Consider the following 26,359-nt stretch of genomic DNA (forward strand, 5'->3'; position numbering starts at 1 on the left):
AGGTATGGGTACAGTAACAATCAGCTATCCACCCTGGCGTGCCGTGAATGACGTCATGATTGACGCACTTACATGACCAAAGATGGTCTCGGCCTGAAATAGACATTACTCTGCCAGGAAACCAGCCGATACCAGCATCGTTCTCCAGTAACAAAAAAATGAATTTTTCATTGGTAAAAAAAAAATAACTCACCAGAGTGGCAAGTAGTCTTAAAAATTTACCAGCCAGAGACAACATCTACCCGTAATTGGCGAGTGGCAAGTGTTAGTTTTGGACCCTGTAGGAACCCATGACATCACCCCCCCACCCCCCACCCCAAGCTGTAATGGTATAAAATTACAGAGCAGTTTATCTCGGTACAGTCTGTTGTTAGCTGATGTCACTGTCTTTATTTAAAGTTAACAGCCAGCTACATGCTGTGTTTTTGTTCATTGTGAGGTAAATTTCTCAAATCTATCAGTCACGGATCATTTAAAGACTCCTCATGGAGAGATCTGTGCCAGAAAACAGTAAATTTAATCCCCAACTTCTGTCTCAGGCAGCTGTGCTCTGATCAAAAGCATTTTTTTTTAAAGGACCATATTTCTTATGAGTGGGCGTGGCTTTGGCTCATTCAACTGACACGCCCACACCATCCATCTGATTAACTTAAAGATGTTTTATTCGATTTTAATTTGGCCTTGTGGTTCATAACACAGTGGACTGTCATGCAACAAACATAAAATACAGATTTTTAAAAATCACTTTATAGGGACTTTAACAGAATTTGACTTTACTGTGTAAATACCTCATCTTGAAATGATCGTCCACTTAAGTAATTGGTAGCATTTTTTCCCCAGTGTAGTTTAGTAATTTCAAGTATAATTTTTAGTTCCTGCATCAAATTTGGAATGCAGGGTCTTGCAAGATGGAATTTCTTCAAGATAACCTGATTGTAACAATCTGTGCAATAACCCTGAACAACTGCTCACGTTACTGTAGATAACTCTCTATCATAAGTATGTATTTATTATATTTATAATAACTTGTTACTAATTTTTAACGACACATCCTGGTCAGGTCAACGTCATCCCCATATCCATAGGTATGCTCACAGTATTTCTGTAAATATAGCATAACCATAACCATGTTCAACAGCTTCATCTACTTCATGTTCATCGCTCAGCTGCAAAAACTGCATATATGTATACAGTCATAGTCTCTATCACCAAGCACCCTTTGCACCTTTCTTTCTCTAGTTTGTCCTCATAAGTTAAAATGTTAAATATTCTTGTGTACTAGGAAAGCAACGTTTAACCGGAGTCAGATTCCTTGTATGTCCACACATACCTGGCCAATAAAGCTGATTCTGATTGTATTTTTCTGGAATTCTTCAAGAGAGAAAAAAATAAATATAATTAAAGACATACGTGCCCAAGTATGTATTTTTTGTGTAAGGCTAGAATGATCCTTTAAGCCTACTTCAAATGCAAAACACATGTTGCCCTTATGCCATTCATTCTTGAAAGGATGGGGCTAAACAGTGATGCCAACACGCTTGTTTTTATCCAGATGCGTCATGTTATGCACACGTTTTCCCTGTTCGTGTACTTTTATTACTCCCATTTAGTTCAATGTGAAATAAGACAAAAATGGGTAATGGAAATCTACATTACAGCTCATGTTATTCCGATGTTGATTGGCTGATTTCACTGGCTGTAGGTTGTCTAAGTTCAACGCATTACAGTCAAACTTGTCAGAATATCACAACCAGAAGCAGCCGCACGGTGGAATGTTTGGTATGTATCCTCCACTGGACGACGAACAACAGAGGTGAGAAGAGTTTGTTTAATCAATGTTTTAACTATATGAACGGTTTGTAAAATCGGAAATAGTATGATTAATATCCTGTTCTGATGAAAGTGTCGAGTAGTTGTTTAAAATGGGAAAGAAGCGCATTTTATTCATGTATTTTGATGGCATTATCAGAAGGTCACCCCCATGCGCAGCGTCAAATGGTTTCTCCCACCGTAACAGCGTCTGTCCTGCGCAGCGCTGACTGCAAATCAATGAAGGCAGTCAAACAAACGGGGCTGGGCAATCGAAGTTGGGACAATTTACGGAGGTTTCTGTTGCCGGAGAGTCGACGTCAACAAGGATATGTATACGTTTAATATAAATAGAAAGCTGTTTTTGTGTCTTCTTGCGGAGTAAAGAGGATATCCATGTCGGTTTTTTTCCTTCGTGTTCGAGGACTTTGATGTATTTCGATAGAAATTGTAGCTTAACAGAAAAAACACCCTCCCGAATTGAACTGAGGATGATTTTTGCTAATACTGGAAACCCACTAAGGACACCGTATCGAAAACAGGTAAACACACCGTTTTCTTGATCAAAAAGCAGTCTATTATCCACAAAGCTGACCCCAGGGAAGTATTTTGTTATACAAAAGCTCATATTTTAAGTCGAATTAAACGGCGCTCTCACGGAAAGAAAAAGTTTCTTTGCTTTACTTTGTGTTGTTTTAAACGGTGGTGATGTGTTCACGTGTGATGTGAAATTCGGATACTCTACTTTTGCATAATATATATGCGGATGCCTGCTGCTCGGGCTGTGGTCCAGGTCCGACTCTGCTTGAGCCACACAGGCTACAGAACAAAACAGCAGTCTGACCTCCTCCAAAAACATCAAGTATTAGATACAGGCAGTCATCATTACCTACACCCGAGCTTCACTGAACACACCGCTCAGCTGAAACTTCACCATACAGAAGTTAAAATTTTAACATTATCAGATTATAGTCCTGCTTATTAACAACTGGAGGGCATTTTTGATGGCTTCTATTTCACCAACATAACTTTCATTTGCAAAAACTGTCTAAACATGAATATTTCAAACATTCCTTACATGAAATAAAGTGAAAATTTCCTCTGATCTTACAAAATTATTCACAACAGATGACTAATTGTCCACTGGTGCATTCACTCTGTCCCACTTACATATAGATTTTTCAAAACTCCCTTTAGCCACTTGATTTGAATAAGCATATTTACTGCGTTGTGCTCATGCTGTTGTTATCCTATGGCTATAGAGCTCCATGGGCGAGGCCTGTTCCTGGAAGCTCTGTGTATTTCCAGCTCGGATATGACGGGGCTCTGCTGGTCTGGAGCTGGCTGATAAGATGCTGTCCTCTCCCTGTCATGCAGTCTCTCTCACATAGTCCTGCTGTCTGAGCAGTTAGGCAGGCAGATGTGTGAAAACAAAAACCTCTTCCAGTCCACCTGGAGAGGAAGTTGCACTCTTGAGAGGCACAGAATTTGAAAAATGTACACGTTATATCTTATAATCTGTAGCTGGAATGCTTATAATAGTTTATTTTCACTTTTGGTGTAGTATTTTATGGTCAAACAGGAATGTCAAATGAAGTTTTATTCAATTATAACTATTTTTATCTCTAGTTAAATGAAATTTCTTCGTATGTTTCTTTTCTTTTCTTTTCTTGCCGTGCCACAGTCTACCTGTAATTCACGCCTACATAACCACGTGACTGAAATTAACCAGGGATAGCCTGTGTTGCAATATTCAGCTGTTTTTTGTCAGTTATTCTTACCTGGATGAATGTCATTTTAATTTTATTAATACTTTGCATGTTTTAGGTGGTACATAGCTCTGTAATGACTAGGGATGGGCGTTTGGAAGAAACCTGCCAACTTGAGCATTTATAATGTTAATGATCAATTAATTGATTAATCGTTATGTATGTATAAAAACATACATACATGGGCCCATATATATATCTATCTATATATATATAGATAGATATATATGTATAACATTTCCCTATATAACAAAAACAGGTAACTAATGAGTGTGTTTCTCAATGATTTATTTATTTTCACCCTTCAAAAGCCTAGGGCTCTTAAACATAAACAAGGCATGGTCTATTGTACCTGTTGCGGGTATGCACCAAAAAATATGAATATGCAAGCATCTCAAAAAACTACTCAAACCCCTAAACACCCACAACAAATAATAGCCTTAGTTGGCTGCCATTTTTTTCACAAAATAAAGTTAGAAGGAATCCAAAGTCAATAGCCCATCATATAACAGAGAGCGGGCCTCATAAAAAACAACAACAAACAAAAACAAACCCCGCTCACAATTTCATGACGGTAGATATTGTTGTGCAGTGCAGAGTAAGAGGTGTTTATTCTCTTTATTAAATGCCATCAGATCGACTAAATCCCCCGTGATAGACCAAATTCTTAACGACCAATTAATCGATCATCGATTCATTGTTCCCATCCCTAGTAATGACATGATACCTGCACCTAGTGTCTTGCACACCCTTGAACAAAATTTAATATTTGTTGCTGAGCTGAGTTTGTTACTTATTTAGACGGTAAATGCTGTGTTTTTGGTAGTTAACAGTGTTAATTTTGCCATCTATTTTTAATTTTAGTCTTTAGATGAAATGTCTTTTAGTTTTAGTCCCATTTTAGTCATTCCTACCCTTTTTAGTTTTAGTCTAGTTTTAGTCCATTAAAAGTCCTCACATTTTAGTCTTTACTTTTAGTCCAAGCATTTATTTTCTTGCCTAAATCTGGTACTAAATCATGGTAGTGTGTTCTCGGCACTCTGCCAAACCTGGGGTCCCTGATTTCTACAGCTGAGAAGCAGAATAGATACAGATGCATTGTTTTTTGACAGATTTACCCACAGTGGAGAAATATCATGGATTTAGAATGTCTGACCAAAACTAAATTATATTTTAGTCTAGTTTTAGTCATCTTGACAAAAACTTAACTTAGTTTTTGTCAGTTTTAGTCATCACAGATCTATTTTTGTTAGTCTTAGTTCAGTTTTTGTCATGGAAAAAAGGCTGTCGACAAACATTTTTAGTCAAAGTTTTAGTCTACGACATTAACACTGGTAGTAAATGTGTCATATAGCCTTGTCTTATCTCTGAGTAATAACCAATTAAGATCTTTCTTTGATTTATTTAATTTTTTATTTTCTCTCCTAGAATTGCGTAACTTTTCTCAACTTCTCCTCTGAAACCTATAACCTACCCTCCAGGCTGAAGTCCAGACTCGGATTGCTCAATCCTGTCACCACTTCATGCTTGGGATTCCTTGAGCTTCCTCTCAGCTTGTGATTCCTCAGTGAGGGGGGGTGGGGGGTGATAATCAGTGCCGGGCAGCAAAGAAGAAGACAAATCCCTGAAGGGGATGACTTCCTCAGACTAGGACATCTGTATCTTATAAACATTTAGGATGAAGTTGCTCAACAAACGGAGGATTTTCTCTTTTTCTCCCCTATGCTATTCGGTGTGGGACCACCGCATTTATTATAAGTAGATTCTGAAAACCAAAACTAAAAGGATTTAGAATTTTTGTAGCCGTTTTGTCTTGAGTAACAGGGGAAAACCACTCAGATACACTCTGCTCTGTAGATATAAATACAGCTACTGTCATGGATAAGAGTGCTGAGGTCAAGAAGTCACAGATGGTTGTTTACGTTGACCTGTGAATGGCTTATTCTGCACCTTGAGGCGGCGTGACATCAGTGTGACACTGATGTCAGAGCTACAAGCCCCCGCGGACCCTGATTGTGCTGACTGTGAACGTGTGATGGCGATTGGTCCGCAGATATGGATCACTGCTCTGTAGAACATTAATCCTCATACTGGACAGAAACGCACACAGCCAGCAATTTTAGGACTATTTTTTATACAAAGTCTCACAACAGGGTCAGTTATCATATTCTAATACTCCCATCATGAAGCCTAACTATACATAAATCTCAGAGGGAGATTTAGACACCCATCTGTACCGTCCAGTGTTTCCAGAAGATAACAACCATTAGACAAGAATGACAAAATCTGGACAGTGACCCAAATTATGATGTGACTGCCAAGGTTGTGTTAGAGCCAAGGGTTCCAAATGTTTTTGTGTCATGCCTCTGAGAAATTTTAAAAGCTGTTAAAATTCTGTGATGTTTCTCAGAAAATCTGCCAGTCTTTGGAGTTTGTTTTCAAATGTTTCTGTGGGTTTTAAAGGGTATTTTTTTTAGGTGGCCTTAGGTCTACACGGGTTAAAAATAAAGCATCGTATGCTGTCATGTCGGTGTTTTTCACCAGCTTTTTGCTGCTGATTGCTATGATTATGTGAAGCTTTTCAAAAAACAAGTGTTATCTGATCGTCTTTGTCAAATGTACAGCTTATGAAAACTTTCTAAAGAGTTGTTACTGTTACTCTTACCTTATTTGATGGATTCAAAGATAATTGATCATATCTGCACCCCCAAAGTGACAAAAAATCAGTAAATCAGGGTTTATAGTAGGGCTGGGCAATCGATCGAAATTTAGATTAAATCGCAATATGGCCATCTGCAATTTTCAAATCGTAGAAGGTGCATTTTTTCTTTAATCCTAAATGTGTGGCAAAATGCCAGTTTAATATACAGTGCTTAACAAATTTATTAGATCACCACCCAAAGTAAGGTTTATGCCACCGCTGCCCTAAATTAACAGCATTGGTAATTACCAAAATCATTTTTTTATGTTTCTGTGATGGTTCATACACCAATATGTAGAAGCTCTTTAACCCAAATGATATTTTTAATTCTAAAATATTATTATTATTGTTATCCATGAATTTTCAAATTTACTGATTTACAAAAAACTGAAAAAATAGTAAAGCACATTCTTATTTCTTTATTATGTCAAATTATAGTTATTGCATTCCTGAACAGAAAAATGAGTTTTAGTGGTTGAATGTTATGCTTGATTCATTTCTGACTTCTCAAAGAAGCCCAGTGAGCCGGCTCAAATTTGGGTATAAAAAGGTGAATTCAGTTTGAAATTCTTCATTCCTGTTTAAAATGGTGAAATGTGGAGAGCTCACTGAAAATGAAAGAGTCCACATTAAAGCACTTCAAATTAGATTAAATTACAATATGGTCTGCTGCAATTTTCAAATTGCAGAAGGTGCAATATTTCTTTAACCTGAAATGTGTGTCAAAATACCAGTTTAAGACTTTTTTTTTTGCAGCAGAGACATTATGCATTACATATCTTGTAGTCATTGTAGCAGCATATTTTTAAAATAGTATAACAAAAAAATCCTATTTTCTTCTCCTTTTTTTGTTAAATATGAGAATTATATAAAAATAATCATTTCCTTTAATACAACAGTTCATATCCAATTTGCAAAATGAGTTGAAATCATCACAACTAGATATTTTTTTCAAAAGTGCTCAGCCCCAGTTTAATCTAATATTGTGTTGGTTATAGTATAGAATGAATTATTGCTTGTTTTTGTTGGAAAATACACAATATACTAAACTTAAGAAATAAATGTTTATTAAATCACAATTGCAATATTGGGTAAAAAAATTCGTAATTTGACTATTTTCCCAAATCATTCAGCCCTATACTCTACACATCATGCAAACATAGAAGTGTCTTTTTTAAACTAGTCTACAAAAATCATATTTTTCTTCATTTTGTAGATGTTATTATTCATCAAAATGATACAAACATAAATACCATCATTTCCTTTAACACAAAAATTTATGTAAAGTTTAAAGAATTGGAATTAAATATTATTAAAGATTGTTCAGCCTTAGTTGTATCTATTTAATATTATACTGGTTAAAGTATAGAATGATTTATAGCTTAAGCTTGTTGAAAATGCATGATATGCAGAATTAAAAAAGAAATATCATATCAAATTGCAATATTGGAAAAAATAATTGCAGTTAGATTATTTTATTTTTTTCAGCCCTAGTTTAAAGCAGTGGTTCTCACCTGGTCCTGCCACAGGACCCACCACCTACTTTAATGTGAAGTAGGGACCAAAATTTCAGATTTTTATTAACAAAAAATGTGGAAATTTGGGCCTTGGAAGGAACACAACAAAAGGCTGAACAAAGAGACTGGCTAACACTTTGGGAGGACATGCATGCAAACATTTTATTTCACTTTTTTTTAAAGGTGACAAGACATTTACAACTTATCATATGAAAACTAACTTTCTTGAAAGAATTTTCATCCAAGATAACAGGATAAAAAAGTCTCATGAAAATCAGAATGAACTGATTTCCTTGCAAAATAAAGTATACGGATGGGTGCCTGCCTCGGGCTTCAATATCAGAGATATTTCTTTCCTGAAACCAGTTCACGACCCACTTTTAGGTCCCGACCCGCCTTATGAGAACCACTGGTTTTCAAAGCATACCTATTATGATCACTTCTAACCACACCCATCAGGGCTGCAGGCTGTGATCTGAGGGGAAACAAACACAACTTTGAATCATAGTTGGAAGTGAATCATCACTTTTATTTGTCAAACTCAGGTTTGTTCTGTAAAGCTGGGTGCTAAATCATCAAACCATTGTCTTTTTTTTGTAACGTTTGTCTTTCCATCACTCAGTTTGATTGCGTCTGTTTGCTACATTATGATTTTATGGGTGGAAGAACAACCCTTCTATCTAATAACCATCCAGCCTGAACTCGGGGTTAACCCTGTTTCTCTGCCTTCTCCAGCCACCTGCTGCCCCATCCTCACACCCCATGGCTCCACCCAGCCCAAGCACCAACAGCAGCACCAACAACAGCAGCAGCAGCAGCACTGCAGGCTGGGAGCAGCTCAGCAAAACAAACCTCTACATCCGAGGCCTGTCCCCTTCGACCACAGACCACGATCTGGTCAAGCTCTGTCAGCCGTGAGTACAACACTTCCTCTCATCATTATCTGCTATTGACCAGCTATTGATTTTTTGGCCTGCTTAGTTCTCTAGTTGAGTTTAAATTTACAGCGGGGATCATTTTTTGAAATGCATCATATTAAAAAAAGGAAACAGCTTTTCCAGGTACATTTGCACACATTTTTGTGATTTTCTTTCTTTTAAAAAAGCTTATTTGAAATGTCTGAGCCTCACATGTTTGTTCATTTACACGGGATTCATTTACATTTTCATAGATAAAAGCAGGACAGGTCATTTAGACCGTTGGATGTCACACTTTGTATTTATTTGTGTATACTTGAGATACGAAAATATTGTTCAGTCCTCATTAATATATTACATGAAAATTGATCTCATTCAAAGCAGGGCTGAACGATTTTGTTAAATAATCTAATTGCGATTTCTTTCTCCAATATTGCAATTGCAAGTTGATAAGCGATTATTCATAAACTTTCTTTTATTTCTAAACGACTGAAAAATTATTTAAAATATCTAATTCTGACAAATTTGACTGGTATTGCAAATTGGATATGATTTGTTGCTCTGAGGGTTTTTTGTCATTCTCATATTTATTAAGAAATAAGCACAAAAATGAAGGTGGGATTTTTGTAGACTATTCTAAAAATGGCACTGAAAGGATTACATGATGTCATTCCATACATAACATCTCTGATGCAAATTTTGACACAAATTTCATGTCAAAGAAATATTGCACCTTCTGCGATTTGAAAAATGCAACGGGCCGTATTTCGATTTAATCTAATTTTTGATTGCCCAGCCCTTATTCAAAGACTGCAGGTGGATAAAGAGCTACTTGACAGCTTTAGCAGTGATGCACACAGCATTAGGGTCATTCAAAGTGTTCTTTGTTTGCTGAACATGTTGTATTTACCATGCAGAGATGACACCCCATAGATTTTATACCCTGTTTTCCTGGGGCTATAGTCATTTCAGTGTGATACTGACTTAGCAGCAGAAAGCTGCCAATTAATTCTTCAGTGGTTAGAAATATAATAACCAATAAGCAGTAGCATAAGACTTTTTTATTGCTGATTTAGATGGGTTGAAAACAGTTCCCTCAGATACCTTTGCAATCTAAATTCTATTTTGACGAGTATATAAGCACTCCAAACCACAGATCTAAACCATAGCAGAGGATGGGCTTATTGTGGTTAGAATCAGTAAGGGTTTTAGCACAATGAACAAACAAAAATGGGTACAAAAAGAAGAATGGAGGAGCTGTACCGTTGAACAACAGTGTGATAAACTGAAGAAATTATGCTTTATTAATGCCCAAGGGGAAATTCAGTCATTACACCCTGTTATTGAACATGCTACAAATAGGATTCCATGGTCATACACTTCTTCTTGATGTCAGTCATTTCCTGATGTTCTTGTGTTTCAAATACATGGGCAAGTTGTGGCCATGGAACAAGATGGATCTAGTAGAAGTTCTTAGAGTACCTCCTCTTTTTGAATTCTTCATACCGTGGGAACACTGTGGGATTTCTGTGGGAGCTAGATCGATTTGTTGCACACATCCATCTGGAAATCCTCTTATAGACAGCCTTTGGGAAAGGGCAGAGCCTTTGAAAAAAACTCAGAGCGTGATTGGATGAATGTTCTGTCTGTCATATCTTTATGGGCCAATCAGAGCAACAAAACATGTGATGAAGCCGCTACCAAGCTGCGCCCATACTGAAGGAGTAAACTCCATAAGGGCTGAATAACGCGAAACCATAGTGACTGTAGACACGTCAGTACACGACTTTTGTCGTTTTTGAAAGGAAAACAACCTGCTGCCGTTCTTTGTTCTTCTTTCAACAAAGAAATGTCATCAGGTTCTGACAAAACTGGCGCTTTAGCAGCATCCACGCTAATCTCTTCCGCCATATTTGCACTGGCCTCTTCTCGGTGCTTGCATGTCACGACCCGGCCGCGCCCGAAAGTACTGCCCCTCTGCGCTGATTGGTCCTGTCACTTTCTAACCAGGCCCAAACAGTTCAGACGGGAGCTTTGCAAGATGGATTCACCAGTGAGAAACACGGAAACGGGCGAATCCATCTGCTTTGCAAGGTTACTGGGTTCTCCAACCATGCTTAGATTGGACTCATCATGGCGTCCATGTCCAGAGGAGTGATGACTGAAGAAGTCATCCTGATGGACCACACAACAGTTTGGCAGGTTTTTGTTGGTGAGGGTGGTCTGCGTTGCTCCAGCTCACCTCAGCATTACTCGGGAAGTGATTTGGCACCTCTCTGTCCACCAGACCAGTTTTCAGACTTGATCTGACCAAGACTTGAACTAGTGACCCCCAGTTTTCAACCCATGTCCTTACAGACTGAGCTATTTCTCCGTGATAGGGATGCATGATCTTGTTTTTCTGTGGGTATCCAATATGCTGATATTTCCAAACTCAGTTTAGCCATCACAAACTGATACCGATATATTCACTACATTTTATGGTAAGAAAAATACTTAGCCTTTCCTGTAGTAGAACTGACCTGTTCAGATGAATTCTTCTTATTAAATAGCAGGTTTGCAAAGTGCTTAAAATAGCAAAATAAAAATGCTCTCTTCTAAAGTTCAAGGAATTAATCTAGCTGTAGATACGATAGGATACGATACAATAAACTTTATTGTCCCCTCAGGGGAAATTTGTCTTGGACTCCAAGAGCTGCACAGATGAAACTTCCAATAAAGAACAAAACAATGCAACCACATAACCCACACATATTGCATTAGTTCAGACCTAAAACCTCAAGTCTAAGGAATGAGGATAGAAAAGGAATCCATGGAAGCTGAGGTGGGGCCATTAGTGTTTTTAAGCTGCACATGTTTGATCGTAAAACCTGCTGATATGTGCGGCCAAAGTATAGGTTGTAAATATTGGTTGAAATGTTCATATCTAATATCTTGCATCCCTACTCCATAATAATTGTAATAGAATAGAGTAGAAAAGAATAGATTGCCATTATTATCCACACTGCTTATCCTGTTGGGGGTCACAGGGGCTGAAGCAAGAGGTGGGGTACACCCTGGACTGGTCGCCAGTCAATCGTACATATAGAGAGAGACAACCAGGCACACTCGCACTCACACCTACAGCCAATTTAGAGCCACCAATTAGCCTGAGAGCATGTTTTTGATGTTGTGAGGAAACCGGCGTACCCACACAGGAAGACTGTGACTGGGAAGTGAACCGGGACGTTCTTGCTGTGAGGCAACAGTGCTAACCTGTGCGCCACCGTGCAGCCCAACATGAAACCAATACATAATAAAATCAATATCTCAATAAATAAAAATAAATAACGATAATGACGTAATGACTGCAATCATCTTCCAGTATAAAAAATAATCAACAGACATTATGCACTGTAAACAGTAATCTTTCTTTTACGTTTTATTTTCATTTCTTGCACAGTCACACCCCTTAAACGTGTTAGGTAACTGCATGTGCATGTTAAAGCAAATCTGCTGTAGTCACACCATTTGAGATTAGAGGTTAGATGAAGGAAAGGTCATAAGTTCGTGCTCTCTCACCCAGTTTAGTGTTTAGCCTAATCCCGGGCTAAAATACCCTCCTGGTGGACTGGGGGTCACATCATGGCTTGTATCCCTGTCACTTTAGACTGAATACGTCATTCTGTCACTCTCACTTTTTACATTTGCTCATCTAAATGGAATTAGATGTAGAAAATTTTAAGAGTAGAAACTCCTGTGCAAATTAAAGCTGGTCATTTTTTGATTTATTGATGAAACGCTGTACAACCTAGCAGAGCCAAACAGTTATGAGAACAATCCTCCAAAAAGGCTTCCTAAGCAAAAAGGAAAATACATTCGAATGATTCTGTGCTGACAGATCTTAAAAGATGTCTTTGTATTGGCAGAACTATGATGTTTTAACGATGTTTTACATTTGTAGTAAATTAAAAGGGATGTGAAAAGAGTTTCAGCTGGTTAGTAGCCCTTAAGGGACCACGATCACACTGTTGTGATTTCATCATACACTGCTTTTGTCACATGACAGCATAAAACAAAGCCACATTTTGCATTGCTATCACTTCATGCAGAAAGGTGATCTTTAAGCTTTCTTTCAGTTTTTGTTTGATGCCAATCGGCCAAGTAAAACAGGGAATATGATCATTTTAATTTATATAAAAATTCATGTTACACATAGAGGACAGTGGACCATGCTGTACAGGACTGGAATGGAATTTTTTTATAATTTCAGCATATTGTAATTTCTTTTTAAAAACGACAATATATTGTTTTAAATAACCATTTCTTTAAAACCCATTTTTGTGGGGTGTTGTGTTTTTTGGAGGCCCTATATCTAAAACAGTAAAGTAAACTATAAATGTATAGGTTTTGAAATAAAGTTGAGGTAGTGGCGAAAAAGTTTATACCAAATAGAGCATTCTGAGTGGTTTATTTTTTCAAAAGAAAATGAACAAAATGGCAGAATAGCCAGTGGTCCTCTAAGGGTTAAAAGCTTGGAATAAATACTGATACCTTTATTTGACCTGCAAAAGCAGACAAGATTATTAGCAACATGAATGATCATGTGTATGCAGTTATTTTTGATGTTTATAAATGCTGCAGCAGAGTTGACAGAATGGTTACTGGTTTGACATTTACCACAGCACATATTCATATTAAGTGGTTTGTTCAATTGCTAAAAGACTTGTTATTTTGTCTGAAAATTTTACCTCCACATGCACGAGTCAAAATCAGCAAAAATACAAGCCCACAAGGAGCACCAAAATAAACACATACAGAAGATTTATGCAAATACTTTAGATTTTAAAATGATAATGATTCATCAGCTTTTTCAGTTTAAAATTGGAATAAATATGGCTGCTGTGAGTAAAGCAGGCACTTCTATACAGAAGCTATTGTCCTTGATGCACAAACATCCAGGCTGGATCATTGCTGATGATGTGATGTCGTCTTCTTACTTGTGTGTTCATGGGTTTCCTTTATATAATATTATACTGTCTGTCCCTAGATATCTTCATCTTTTACTATTTTAACTGCCTTCAAGATCATCTGTGTCTTTCCCTTTCCTGTCAATTATGCTTATTTCGTAGACATTTGTGTCTCAGTTTGTTTTGACTTTCTGTTTGATTATCAAGACTTTCTCTGTTTGGTTTATTGCTATTTTGTTTATCTTATGAATCCCTGAGTTCTTGCTATGTCTGTTAAAGCACTTAGTAAACATCTCTTTTTAAAGGTGCTATATAAATAAAGTTATCATTATAACTTACATTAACAAACATAATAACAAAAGAATACATTCAACACCCACCCGCTTTCAGACATAACATTAGATACTCTCTGTCAAATACCAATTTGAAAGAAAAAGAATAGACATATCTGTACATGCATACACTCATACATATATGCCATAACCTATATTTAGAAGCCATAACCTAAAGATTGAAATCCTGCTCCAACCTCCTGTAGAAGCTCTCCTAGGCCCCCATTTTTCATAAATTCCACAAATCATTTCCATATTTCCTTGTAAACCTGTAATTTATTTTTCAGGATATGGTATTCTCTCCATCGATATACAATTTACCAAACTTTCAATCTAAGCACCTATAAGTGCAACAGTTTTCTTCCAGTTGATAGCTATCATTCATTTTGCTTGGAGTATAGAAAAGTCTATGAACTTATATTCTTTTTTCCTTAACTTGAGATTTGATGGATATAAATGCAACAACATCATTTTAGGTTCTAATGGAATATTTACGGATAAAATGATCTTTATTTATTTATGATAGGGGTATTTTTAAGCAATGTTGTTGTGGTGGTATTACCACTAACACTTCCCCATAGGCAGCATGTTTACCATGACTGCTCTGTTGAAATGGTATCAACCAGATCTGACTTTTAAGTGTACAATCTTTAAGCATGTATGTCAAAACAATGAAAAAGTAGTTTTGTTTCAGAATTTTGTACTCACAGGAAATGACTCAGAATAGAAAAAAGTCTACAAAAGAATTTTCTGTTCAGCCTTAATGTGAATTGACTTCTCTAAAGAGGGAAATCTGTTGTCGACTAAAAAGAGGGGGACTGTTTAGTTTTGCACTCACATGGTGGGGATTTTCAGCACCCCATGGAAACCACTTCCTGTTTCTCATATTTTTACGGTGATGTCATGATTGTTGCTCAACTCTCCCTTTGTGTGTGTGTGTGTGTGTGTTTTATAACTGGCTCCATGTGCTGCATAATCCAGCTAACAATACCTCGCCTTTCTGCTCCTCCCCTAGGTATGGCAAAATTGTATCAACAAAGGCAATCCTGGACAAGACGACAAACAAATGTAAAGGTGTGTGAAGCTGTTTTGTCTTCTTTTTCCCCTTACATACCTAGACGTCTCTTTACACTTCCCTGTGAGAGAGGATATCACTCGCACACTTTCTATCAAAACACCAGGTCATTCAGCAGCTATGCAGTTGTCTCAGACGACCTGGGTTTGTCAGGAAACAGACATCCAGGCTGCTCAAAGCTGCCTCCCATCTCATGTTATTTTAAGCCTCTGCCCTTGTCTGTGGGTGTGTCACTGCTGTGGGTGGGAGGAATCGTCTGACTCCTCCTCTCTCTGCTGGCTTACACTCATAGTCCTGGTCTCGTCCTAGTAGACTAAAGAGGGACTTAATGATTCTTGGTGGTGCTGATGGGATTAGGAGAACGCTTTGTCACTCTCCTCTGGATTAAAGAGATGCCAGTTAATCGAAAGCGCCCAGTGAAAGGTGACACCATTTAAGACCTCGCAAAGCTGTGGCTGGTTTTTAAATAGAAGTCAGAGATCACTTTAGCAATAACCTTGTGTGAAATTGAGTTTCAAAAGGAGTCTTTAAACCATTGTTTGTTTGAGCAGAAATTTAAAGTCTGAACTAAGATCATCTCAGACTAATATGTGACATAGTTCTTGGCTGTAAGCACCCTGACATGTCCACAAAAATGTAGTGTAGTGTAATGTTCAATAGGTTAAATATAGCAGCTGCAGCAGAGGTCCACCCTGTTTGTACCCCCCCAGGACAAAGAGCTGACCTGAGCCACGAATGTCATGCTGGTATCTGCATCCTCAGCGCTTTCCTACCTCTGCTTTCACATGCACACACTCAAAAGGATACAACAGCACATAAACACACATTTAACCAGACTTGTATAGTGCTGAAAAATGTACACAGCATAATGTAAAATCATATTGAAACTATGTTAAGCCTACTAATGATTACTCAACAGAAAAAGCAGGCCAGGCCACACAACACAGAGGCTTTATCATTATTTGTTTTGGCTGTATAATAATTGTCCTAACCGTCCTCCTGCTTGTGTCCTCAGGGTACGGCTTTGTGGACTTTGACAGCCCCGCTGCAGCTCAGAAAGCCGTAGCTGCCCTGAAGACCACTGGTGTCCAAGCTCAGATGGCAAAGGTGAGGATTCATTACAGCCTCATCCTCTTATCACATCTACACAAGACACTCAGTAACACCATTCCTCCTCCACCCGACCGCAGAGGCAACTTAAACCTTAATCATAGTGGAATTAAATATCAGTGCTTGAATCCCTGACTGCAGTGTGTGCACTGGATGTCCCCCAACCATTAGACCACTCACTGACTCTGGGATTAATGTTTGAGTTATGAAGGAAGGAAGAATGTTTGTATGCATGTGACGTCTTTTAGTTTAAGCCATTTGCAGAATTGAGTTGAACTGAAGCAGTATATTTTCACAAGCAAATGGTACAGCAACCTGCTGTCACAGTTTGCATGTCTCAGTTTGTGGGGCTAATGTGTTTGCAACATGCAGTTCTGTCCTTATTGCATACTCTGTTTGACTCCTGTTGCATTAAAAGGAACCCTGCATGATCAGACAAGTTCATCTTGTTGGATAGATATTTGTATCTCTCATATGTATATTGAACTAAAAAACTCACTAGATATCTGCATTTTGAGTAATTTGAGTTTATAAACTCACCAGGACGCTGCCATGTTTTGGTCCGAGCTGGCTCTGTGACCAAGGTTGTAATAGTTTCTGATTTTTCATTAGTTTTTATTTTTATTTCGTTTTCACTTTCTGTGTTCAGTTACAGTTTAGTTTATATTAGTTTTTACTGCTGGTTTGTTAGTTTAGTTTCTATTTTGCAAAAATGCTTCATTTTAGTTTAGTTTTTATTAGTTTTAGTGTTAGTTTGAGTTTTTTACGGATAGATGTCAGGGCTGAGTGAGAATCATACATTTTTCAAAACATATTAAAACAGGCTACTCCTCAATTATCATTTTATTTATTTAATGCTGATGTTTAAGTAAAACTCCAGTCATAAAACTACCACTTTGTGAAGTCTTAACCAATCAGATCAGGCAATTTTAAACCCCCTCCCCATCTTGGGTGTCGGTGCCAGGCAGTATGGTTGTGTCAAAGACTAAAACTAAGGATATTTTGTCTCCATTTTTGTTTTATTTTAGTTAGTTTTGTAAGCACACTATACAGTTTTAGTTATCTTTTTTCTTGGTAAAGCTTAGTTTTTATTTAATTTCAGTTAACTAAAATGGTTTTTGAATTTTAGTTTTAGTTATTTAGTTAGTTTTAGTTAAATATAACAACCTTGGCTGTGACATCACAGTGCCGCAGCGCTTCTCGCTGCTCCTATGCAGTAACGGCTGTTCCAGACTGGCAGCCAGTGTTAGGGCTGCATCTCAGAGACGCTGCACATCTCACACACGGAGAATTCTAAGATTTGAGGTCTCTTCTATTTTTTCCTTGCACCACTTGCAGTTATCGGTCAAACTAGACAGGAAAATGATAAATACAGAGCCATATTTGCCTTGTTGTACAAAATATTTACTTCCACATCATTAGAATGTGTTCGAAATCTGTTTCCTGATGAACCAGATGAAGGCCACGAGCTAAAATGTGCCTGTTTAGTAAAGTTGTTCTCCAAACTTCTACTCTTTATGAAGCTTTCTGTTTCCACACAGTTCAGGTAAAGATAAACCCAGTACAGAAAGACTTCCGGTTTGTGCTTTTCAAAGTTAAAGCCCACTTGAGCATATCTTTAGAGAAACTCCCTTCTTATGTACATATTGCTTTTATTTTGAAAAGCTCCCGGCACGCTTCCATTATACACTGATTCAAGTCACTTGTAGGGAGTTTTATGTGAGGTTAAACTTTGGAGGAATGAAAACACTCAGCAAACTCGAAGCCAACAAGATCAATCAATCAGTGGCTAAGGTTATTGAGTTGTTTCCAAACTTTTTTACTACAGTCTCTTAAAGCTGATTGGGAAAGGGTCAAATACTAGCAAGGCTAGCTCTAAAACCATAGATTCTCATACATTGATATGTGACAAATTATATTTGGTAATTTAAAATGAGAAATGACCCAATTTCAGATGCCTAAGACTTCTATCTTTGTTGCCATTGTAGCACGACAGCTATTTATACGGTTGAACTTTAATAGCATCCGATCAACTCTGACATCGACATTCTGTTATTGTGTTGACCCTAAGTCTACTGTGCATGTTTTCATGCATGTGTTGCAAAGGTTTTATGTCAGCCATCAGCTCTAAACCAGGCTTAAGAGCCGCTTCAGACCTGGGTGCTGAAAGTTAGGCTATAGGCTGTAGAGATCGGTGCTGACAGCGGGGTGACGTACCAGCAAAACCATCCACCATGTGAACATGCTTCTAAAGTAAGCCTTTCCACAAGCTGCAGGATAGTCTTTCTGTCGTCTCTAAATAACCATTACAGCAGCTCCAAGTATCTCACCTCACTAGAAATGGCCGATTTACAAGATTTAATTGTTATATTGACAGAGCCAGCTTTAGTGGTTCACACAATAACTGGAGATTTCCACTGGTTTAAGGTAGGACTGGCTTACTTCAGGCATCTGTGCGCTGACATGAGAAAAGGAAGTAAATAATTGTGTGTTGTTATGGTTACAGAAACCAGCCTGGGGAAATTAGTTCCCATACAGAGCTGAGCAAGAACTCTTGGCCTCATTTCCCCGTCTGGGGGATCTGTGGAGCTTCTTGACATGCCTCTGTGCACCCATTTGACTTTTTTAATTAAAGTAGAGCAGCTTTGAGGGGCAGGCCCAAGTTTAATCTTTGTATTGTGGAAGGTAAATGCCTTTATAAAGTGTGAGCCTAGAGCTTAATGGACTCTCTGACAAAGGTCCCTTTTCCTGTTTCTTTATTTTATCAGCCCTGGCTGCCTTCAATGGGCTAGCTCTCATTATTATTTCAAAGTTAGATGGTGAGAAGTGGCTAGAGTTTCTTTTCTTTTCTTTTCAGTTTTGTTGTGTCACAGCTTGATCTGTGATTCTTAAAATGTGCCAGAGAAAAGATTCACCTGCTTCACAATTAAGTACAAACAGAAATCATGCTTCAGTGTGAACTTTTTTGTCATGTTTCTTGTGATAGGAAGTTGGGAGTCCATTATGTGAACTAAATCAGGGTAGGGGAAGTGAAAGATCAGCACATGCTCATCCTTCATTAACACTACTGCTCCTGAGGAAGTTCTTTAATGCAACTACTGTTTCAACAAGGCCGATACAGAGTACTGATCCAATACTAGTGTGAACTTTCTGGACTGGCTGTGCAGACTAGCAAATTATTTTAGACCTATATTTGACTCAGAACATGGTTCAACAGATAGAATTATCATGTACAGCATCTCTGTGAGCCTAAAGCTGTTTTTCCTGATGATTATTGAGTTTTACTGCTCTATCTCTCTCTCTCTCTCTCCTTTATGCTCTATTCAGGCAGCATCACGTGATCACAGGACAGCCTGCCATTGGCTGACAGACCCTCACAAAGGGAAAGCAATATGTTGGTTAGCATTTAAGCTAGTGGTGATAAATGATCATAATTGAATTAAAATGGATAAAAATGTGTTCAATATCATGTTTACTGGTGTGGATTAATCATATTAGTGCCCAAAAGTCACACGAGTTCCAGGCTTGCTGAAAATGCTACTGCAAGGGATTTAAAGGCATCAGTAGTGTCAATGGGAAGGCACAACAGCTAGCTTCAAGAGGGAAAACAAGCAAGAGGAGTCGATTTATGCATTAAAAGTTATTTAACTTTTGATAAACTGTGTCACTTCTTGTCTTGTACAACAGCGCCGGTCTGGAAAGCATTTTAATGATCACATTAAGAGAAAAACCATCACGCAGCCACCATTCTTTTCTGCTGCAGTGGGTCCTTTGGTTCTTCTTCACTGCTCCAAAAATGGTAGCTCGTGCATGACGTGTTTTCCGGCAGTGAAGAATTGATTTCCGGTTTAAAGCACTAACATTTAGCATGGCTAAACAAGAATCTGTGGAATAGCAGGAACAAAAAGGTGGAACTCTGACATGCAGTGTGTAACAGCAAGATTTAAATTACCAGCTGTTCATCTGTGAAAAAGGACATTTTTTATGTCTGTAATTTCAGAAATATTACAAGGAAAGGATGCTGCTACCTGTGGGTTCAGTGCAATTGTAAATTTCCAGTTTACACACATCTTCCATTAGAGGATAGTGGACATTTAATTTATCTCTATTTTTCTAAATGCAGATGTAATGTTTTTATCATGTTTGACACAGTGAGAACAACAGAAATGTAAAAAAACAAAACAAGTGCAGCTAAATGCGTCAATAATCGATTACGAATTGAATCGTAGCCCTATGAATCGTAAACAAATCAAACCATGAGCTGCCTAAAGATTCCCACCTCTAGTCAGTACAGTGCAAAGTCTTGTGCCACAGACTGATTTGTAATTTAATCATATTATCATAATAAACCCCATAATTCCTTCTGGAAACCAGCTGATTATGAATGGATTCATTTTGAAAGTATTACAAAGATCCCATTGCACACTGCTAATGTAGATGAGAAAAACAGCTGGTTAAACAAAGACAGGCATGGACTGACCTCCACAGAATCCAGACCTGAATACTATAGAGCCAGTATGAGATCCACAGCACACAGAGAGATAAAATACTGCTCAAATCTAAAGAAAAACTGCCTTCGAGTCTTTGAGATTTACTTGGTGGATGGTAAGGTTACTCTAAAGTCTGACTTTTACCTTTGAATAGTGTTTTCTTTAGTTTGTGAGGATATTTCTTGTGTTTTCTAGTTACAACTCATTAAAGAACATGAGTAATTAATATAAAGGGGGTCATTTGAACAACAGTCCCGTACATTTTATGGGTGTTTCCTGTCAAAAATGCACTTTTGCAGTCAACCGCATCATTTTTACAGCGTTAAATATCCATCAGCCACACCCCTACTTCAGTGTGCGTCAGTCACAGTTCATCACTTACTGAAGGGTGGTGACCCATTCAAAGAACAAACAGCTGTCTTATCGTGCTGTCTTATTCCTCTCTGTTCATTGTTTAAACCCATGAATGTTGTTTTTCTTCACGTTTTTCTCTAGAAATAGTAGAGCCAAATGAGAGGAGCTATAGCTGGTTAAATATTTTATCTACTAGTTAACAGTGGTTTAATTTAGAGACTCTTAGTAATATAACTGCACAGCTCTGCCACCAAACATCTAAATGGTTCTGCAGAAAATCTGCATCTTTATGCATGGCCATACATCCATCTATAAATGAAAACCAGTGTCTCGTGCTCTCTCGTTTCACATCCATCCTGATCTCTCCTCCCTCCTGTGTCCAGAACCAGCTCTGATTAAAGAGCTTCCCTGTGTTTTGTTGCTCATGCTCATTCATTGTCCTCTAATGCTGACATTTTGATTTTCCTGTCAGTGTATAACTTTTAGTAATCCAACCTGTCCCTGTAGCTGACTCTGAACAACACGCCACTGATGAATATTAATGGTGAGAGGCCGCTCCCCAGGGACTCGTAGCTGTGTCTTATGTTTCTGCTGATGCTATTAAAATACAGCGAGAAATCGGCTGATGTGAGCCTTTAGCCATCGTGGGCTGCATGCAAATCTCTGTTTATATCTTCTGAGAGTGACCCAGAGACAGACAGGAAGGAGCAAGGATAAAAACAGACATAATAACCCCATTACTCAGGTCCTCGTTAGGAGTGTATCCTACTTTCTCTCCTTTTACGTGTTACCAAAATAAATGTGACACTACAGAGGAATGCTTTTGTGTTTTTGAGGTGTGTTTTTCAAACATTTCCTACCATGTAATTAAATTACCATACCTTTGTCTTCCTCCACACAGCAACAAGAACAAGACCCGACAAACCTGTACATCTCCAACCTCCCATTGTCTATGGATGAGCAGGAACTGGAGAACATGCTAAAGCACTTTGGCCAGGTCATATCTACACGCGTCCTGAGGGACTCCAATGGAGCCAGCAGGGGAGTGGGCTTTGCAAGGTCAGACCACTATGTGCATTTTATTGTCAGTGACTCACAGTGCTCAGAGATTGTTTATGTACCGCTCCATAGATTGCTTTTTAGAAGCAAAAAAAACGACTGTGGTGTGGTTGAACTAGACAGAATGTAGAAACTGGGAACTTCCTTGTTTGGAAAGAAAAATCATAGCAGTACGCTGGAATAACCTTTGGTTTGACTTGTAAAACGATGAAATGATTGTGGTCAAGACTGGCCATAAGGGGTGAAAGCTTACTGGGGCCCAACTAAACTGGGGGCTCACGAACTTCAGCAAAATCATGGTGCATTGTAAAGTTAAGCTGTAATAACCTTATTTTATTTTCAAACTGAATGATGATAAGTCATATCAAAGCGGCAAACAAATTATTTACTCAGGCTGTATAACAATATAGCCTTTTTCAAAGTGTAAACCCTATTTTTCAAACAGAATAACCTTTTTATTGGTAATGCTAACAATGTGGATGCCGCACTTAACAAAAAGATTGGGAAAGAAATGTTAGACTTCATTGCAAGGCAATGACGTGTAAAATTAACAGGATGCCAGAAGATAAAGTAGAGGAAATTGAGACAACGTTAATGGAAAAGAATTGAATCATTGTAGTTAAAGACAAAAACATTGTGAAAAGTGTAAAAATAGGTTAAAGTTGCAAAAAGCAGTGGCAAAAACAGGAAAAGAAATCGCAAATGACGTGGCAAAAATACAGCAAAAAAGAGAGAAAATGGGTGATTAAGTGTCTAAATTTGCCTTAAAGTGGAAAGAAGTGACAAAAATTGGCCTCAAGTGGCATTTGTTACAAAATGGGCAAAAGAAGATCCAAAATTTGTTAAAAGTGGCAAAAATAGGCATAGAAATTTCAAAACAAGTGGTAAAAATTAAAAAAGATAAATGGGTAAAAAGTGGCAAAAAAAATGGTCTCAAGTGGCAGAAAAGTTGCAAAATGTCAAAAAAAAGTGACAAAAATTGGTTAAAAGAGGCTGAACAAAGTGGTAGAAATTGTTGAAAGGCACAAAAATTGGTTAAAAGTGGCACAAAAGTGGCTATTAAGGGATAATAGCAAAAAGGAATAAATGTCGCAAAACGGGCCAAAAATAGATTAAAAGTTGCACAAAGAAAGCTGCAAAAGTGGAGCTTTTTGTGACAAAAAAGTGGAAAAAATGGCCTAAAGTAGAAAGAAAGTGGCAAAAATGGGTTAAGTGTGGAAAATTGCAAAATGTGGCAAAAATAAGTAGCAAACTGGGCAAAAAATGGTCAAAAGTTGCAAAAACAATATGGCAAAATGGGCAAAGATTGGTTAAAAATGGCAAAAATGAGCCTTAAGCAGCCCAAAAGTGGCAAATGGGCAAAAAGGGCCTGTTCTCTTGGTTTTTCAGGGGTTTGCCAGTTCTGATTGTGATTTTGAGACAAAACAACACAAATAAAAATAAATAATCAAAGTCTCAAGTGTTATTTATTGAGGTAGAACTGGCCAAATATACTAAAAGTTTGAAGTAGTTAACAATGAAGAAGTTAAGCTCAAAGATGTCACTATTAACACGTTTAAAAGGCTCAAAACACACCAAGTTTTGATGACTTTGCCCTCTTAAGAATCCATTTTATTTCATGTGTATTTCTTAGTGTAATACTCATAAATCTCTGCATTTAATAGTTGAACAGGATCAGTTCATGTATGGACAAATGTTGGCTCCTTTCAAAGATAGTTTCACAATGACTGCTTGATATAATTATAGTGGTAGTGCTTGCCTCTGCACTCTGTACTCACATAACCTTACGGGGCCACGAGTGATGAACTCATATATCAAGATGTATGGGAGGAATGTTTGTGGGTGTGCACAGATGAATCCATATGTGGCCCATTCCAACCATGCAAACACAATAATATTTTATATAAACCCCCTCCCTCTCTCCCTCCCTCCGTCCTCCCACCCAGAAATGATATAGCTGTTGGAAAGTACCTGCTCACTCATAAACTGCTGCTTTGCTGATATTGTGTCTTTTTATACTTCAGGATGGAGTCAACTGAAAAATGTGATGCTGTCATTTCTCACTTCAATGGAAAGTTTATTAAAACACCTGCAGGTGTTCCAGGTAAGACACACTGTATAATTATCTCACAGTCACAGCCACACACTGCAGAAGCGTGATGTAGAATGAATAACATTAGCTCTGGAAGAAGCTGCATAAAAACGAGCTGTTCTTCTTGGTAGAGCTGAAATGTGTACATTTAATGGACAGTGTTCATGTGGTCAGCCAACAGGAGTCACAGAGTCTGTCTGTAAAGCACACACTCTCAGCACTAAGTGGCAGAGCACAGACAAAGAGAGGCAGAGAGAGCGCTGCTCTGTGTGGCCTCCACTCCCTCTCTAAGCTTTTTAATTGGATTATTAGACTGAAATAGTCTCTGCTGGCCTTGCCTACTCTAGGAAGGGGAGGGGATTACAGCTCCACAGCTGCCAAATTAGATGTCTGCTTTCCCAGGCTGGCTGGTAAATGTGCACTCCCAGGCTTCAGGGAGGGAATGTATAGCACGCAATGACAAACAGAACCGTGTGCGTGTTTGCGTTTGACACTAAACCATGATTTTGTTCTCTTTGTAGCACCATCTGAACCCTTGCTGTGCAAGTTTGCTGATGGCGGACAGAAAAAGAGACAAAGTCAGAATAAATTTGCTCTGAATGGTCGGGGGTGGGGAAGAGAAGGTGACTCCAGACTGGTAAGTGGTGCCAAACGTGGAGGGAGTGTTTTGACTGGCTGATGGTGACTTATGATAAGATAAGGTACTGCTCGTCTATAGCAGGGGTTCTCAACCTTTTCAGCCCTTCAGCTAAAATAAAGGGTGGCTGAACACAGACATGCACATTCAAATATAGTCATGTGCAGACAAGGCCTCCCATCAGGAGGGAAAAATGGGAGAGCTTTCCAAAATCATAGTCCATTGTAAAATTAAGCTGTGGTATTTTTCTATTTAACCTGAATAATAACCACTTTTATCAAAGAAACACATTTTGATTGATTTTTGTAGTTAGTAGTTTAAAAAATGTAAATCCTTTTGTTGAAAACAGAATTAGAATACATTAAAAATAGCTAAAATGGGTAAATAATGGCAAAAAATGGAGGAAAAGGTGGTGAAATTAAATTTTAAAGTAGCAGAAATGGGTTAGAAATGCCAAAAATTAGATAAAATGGGCAAAATGGGTTAAAGTGGCAAAAACAGGCAAAGAAATGACAAAAATATGGCAAAAAGGCAGAAAATGGGTGGATAAGTGTCTGAATATGCCTTAAAGCAGAAAGAAGTGGCAAAAATTGGCCTCAAGTGGCAATAAAATTGCAAAATGGGCAAAAGAACAGCCAAAATTTGATAAAAGTCGCAAAAAGAAGAGCCAAAGTTTGTTAAAAGTGACAAAAAGAAGTGGCATAAATAGGCAAAACATTGCAAAACAAGTTGCAAATATATTACAATAGAGATATGGGTTCAAGTGGCAAAAACTGGCTTCAAGTGACAGAAAAGTTGCAAAATGTTTAATAAATAACAAAATTGGTTAAAAGAGGCTAGACAAAATGGTAAAAAATGTTGAAAGTTGCAAAAATTGGTTAAAAGCAGCACAAAAGTGGCTAATAAGAGCAAAAAGCAACAAAAATTAAATAAAAGTGGCAAAAATGTGGCAAAATGTGACTAAAATATGTTAAAAGTTGCAAAAAGAAGTGGCAAAAATGGGTACAAATGCAAAAACGGGCATATTAAGTGGTAAAAGGGATTCAAAAGGGGCTGAAATGGCGTTAGCTGAGGCAGAAAATGTCAGAAAGTGGCAAAAATGGGCATATCAAATTGTGAAATGTGGCTTAAAAAGTGGTAAAAGGGGTTAATAGTGGCAATAATGTGTCAGCAGAGCCAACAATAGGCAGAGAGTTGCAAGATTTGGTTTAGAAGTGGCAAAAACAGGCAGAAAAAAAGTGGTGGTAAGGGTTTGAAATTGACAAAAAATGGGTTTTTAGTTGCAAAATGTGTTAGAATTGGTGGGAAAAGTGATAAAAATGGGTTAAACTTAGCTGAAATGGGTGTTAAGTGGCAACAGTGTAATTCAAAAATTTTCTTAGTTTTATTAAGGCATCTGGAGACCTCTCAGTGTCACATGACCCACAATGGGGTCCCAACCCCAACACTGAGAACCCCTGGTCTTTAGAAACAAATATTCTCTAACTGTAGACTTCAGTACTGAGGTATAATCCTGGTTTTGTTCTCTGCTGCTTCAGTCGCTACATT

The 26,359-nt window shown here is 37.9% G+C and overlaps 1 protein-coding gene across 1 annotated transcript in view; it reads left to right on the forward strand.

Moving 5' to 3' along the window:
• The first annotated feature begins 2,060 nt into the window (after window positions 1–2,060).
• The window catches only part of LOC121522518 (RNA-binding motif, single-stranded-interacting protein 1), a 30,627-nt gene continuing 6,328 nt past the window's right edge, over window positions 2,061–26,359 (forward strand). Inside the window, exons 1-7 of the mRNA XM_041807034.1 lie at window positions 2,061–2,351; window positions 8,532–8,710; window positions 15,010–15,068; window positions 16,085–16,176; window positions 21,925–22,082; window positions 24,107–24,186; window positions 24,696–24,811. Coding sequence (XP_041662968.1) covers window positions 2,241–2,351; window positions 8,532–8,710; window positions 15,010–15,068; window positions 16,085–16,176; window positions 21,925–22,082; window positions 24,107–24,186; window positions 24,696–24,811 — 795 coding nt within the window. The 5' untranslated portion in view covers window positions 2,061–2,240. The remainder of the gene's footprint in view (window positions 2,352–8,531; window positions 8,711–15,009; window positions 15,069–16,084; window positions 16,177–21,924; window positions 22,083–24,106; window positions 24,187–24,695; window positions 24,812–26,359) is intronic.

Source organism: Cheilinus undulatus, linkage group 15 (assembly GCF_018320785.1).
Source record: "Cheilinus undulatus linkage group 15, ASM1832078v1, whole genome shotgun sequence".
In the NCBI taxonomy this organism is placed as follows: domain Eukaryota; kingdom Metazoa; phylum Chordata; class Actinopteri; order Labriformes; family Labridae; genus Cheilinus; species Cheilinus undulatus.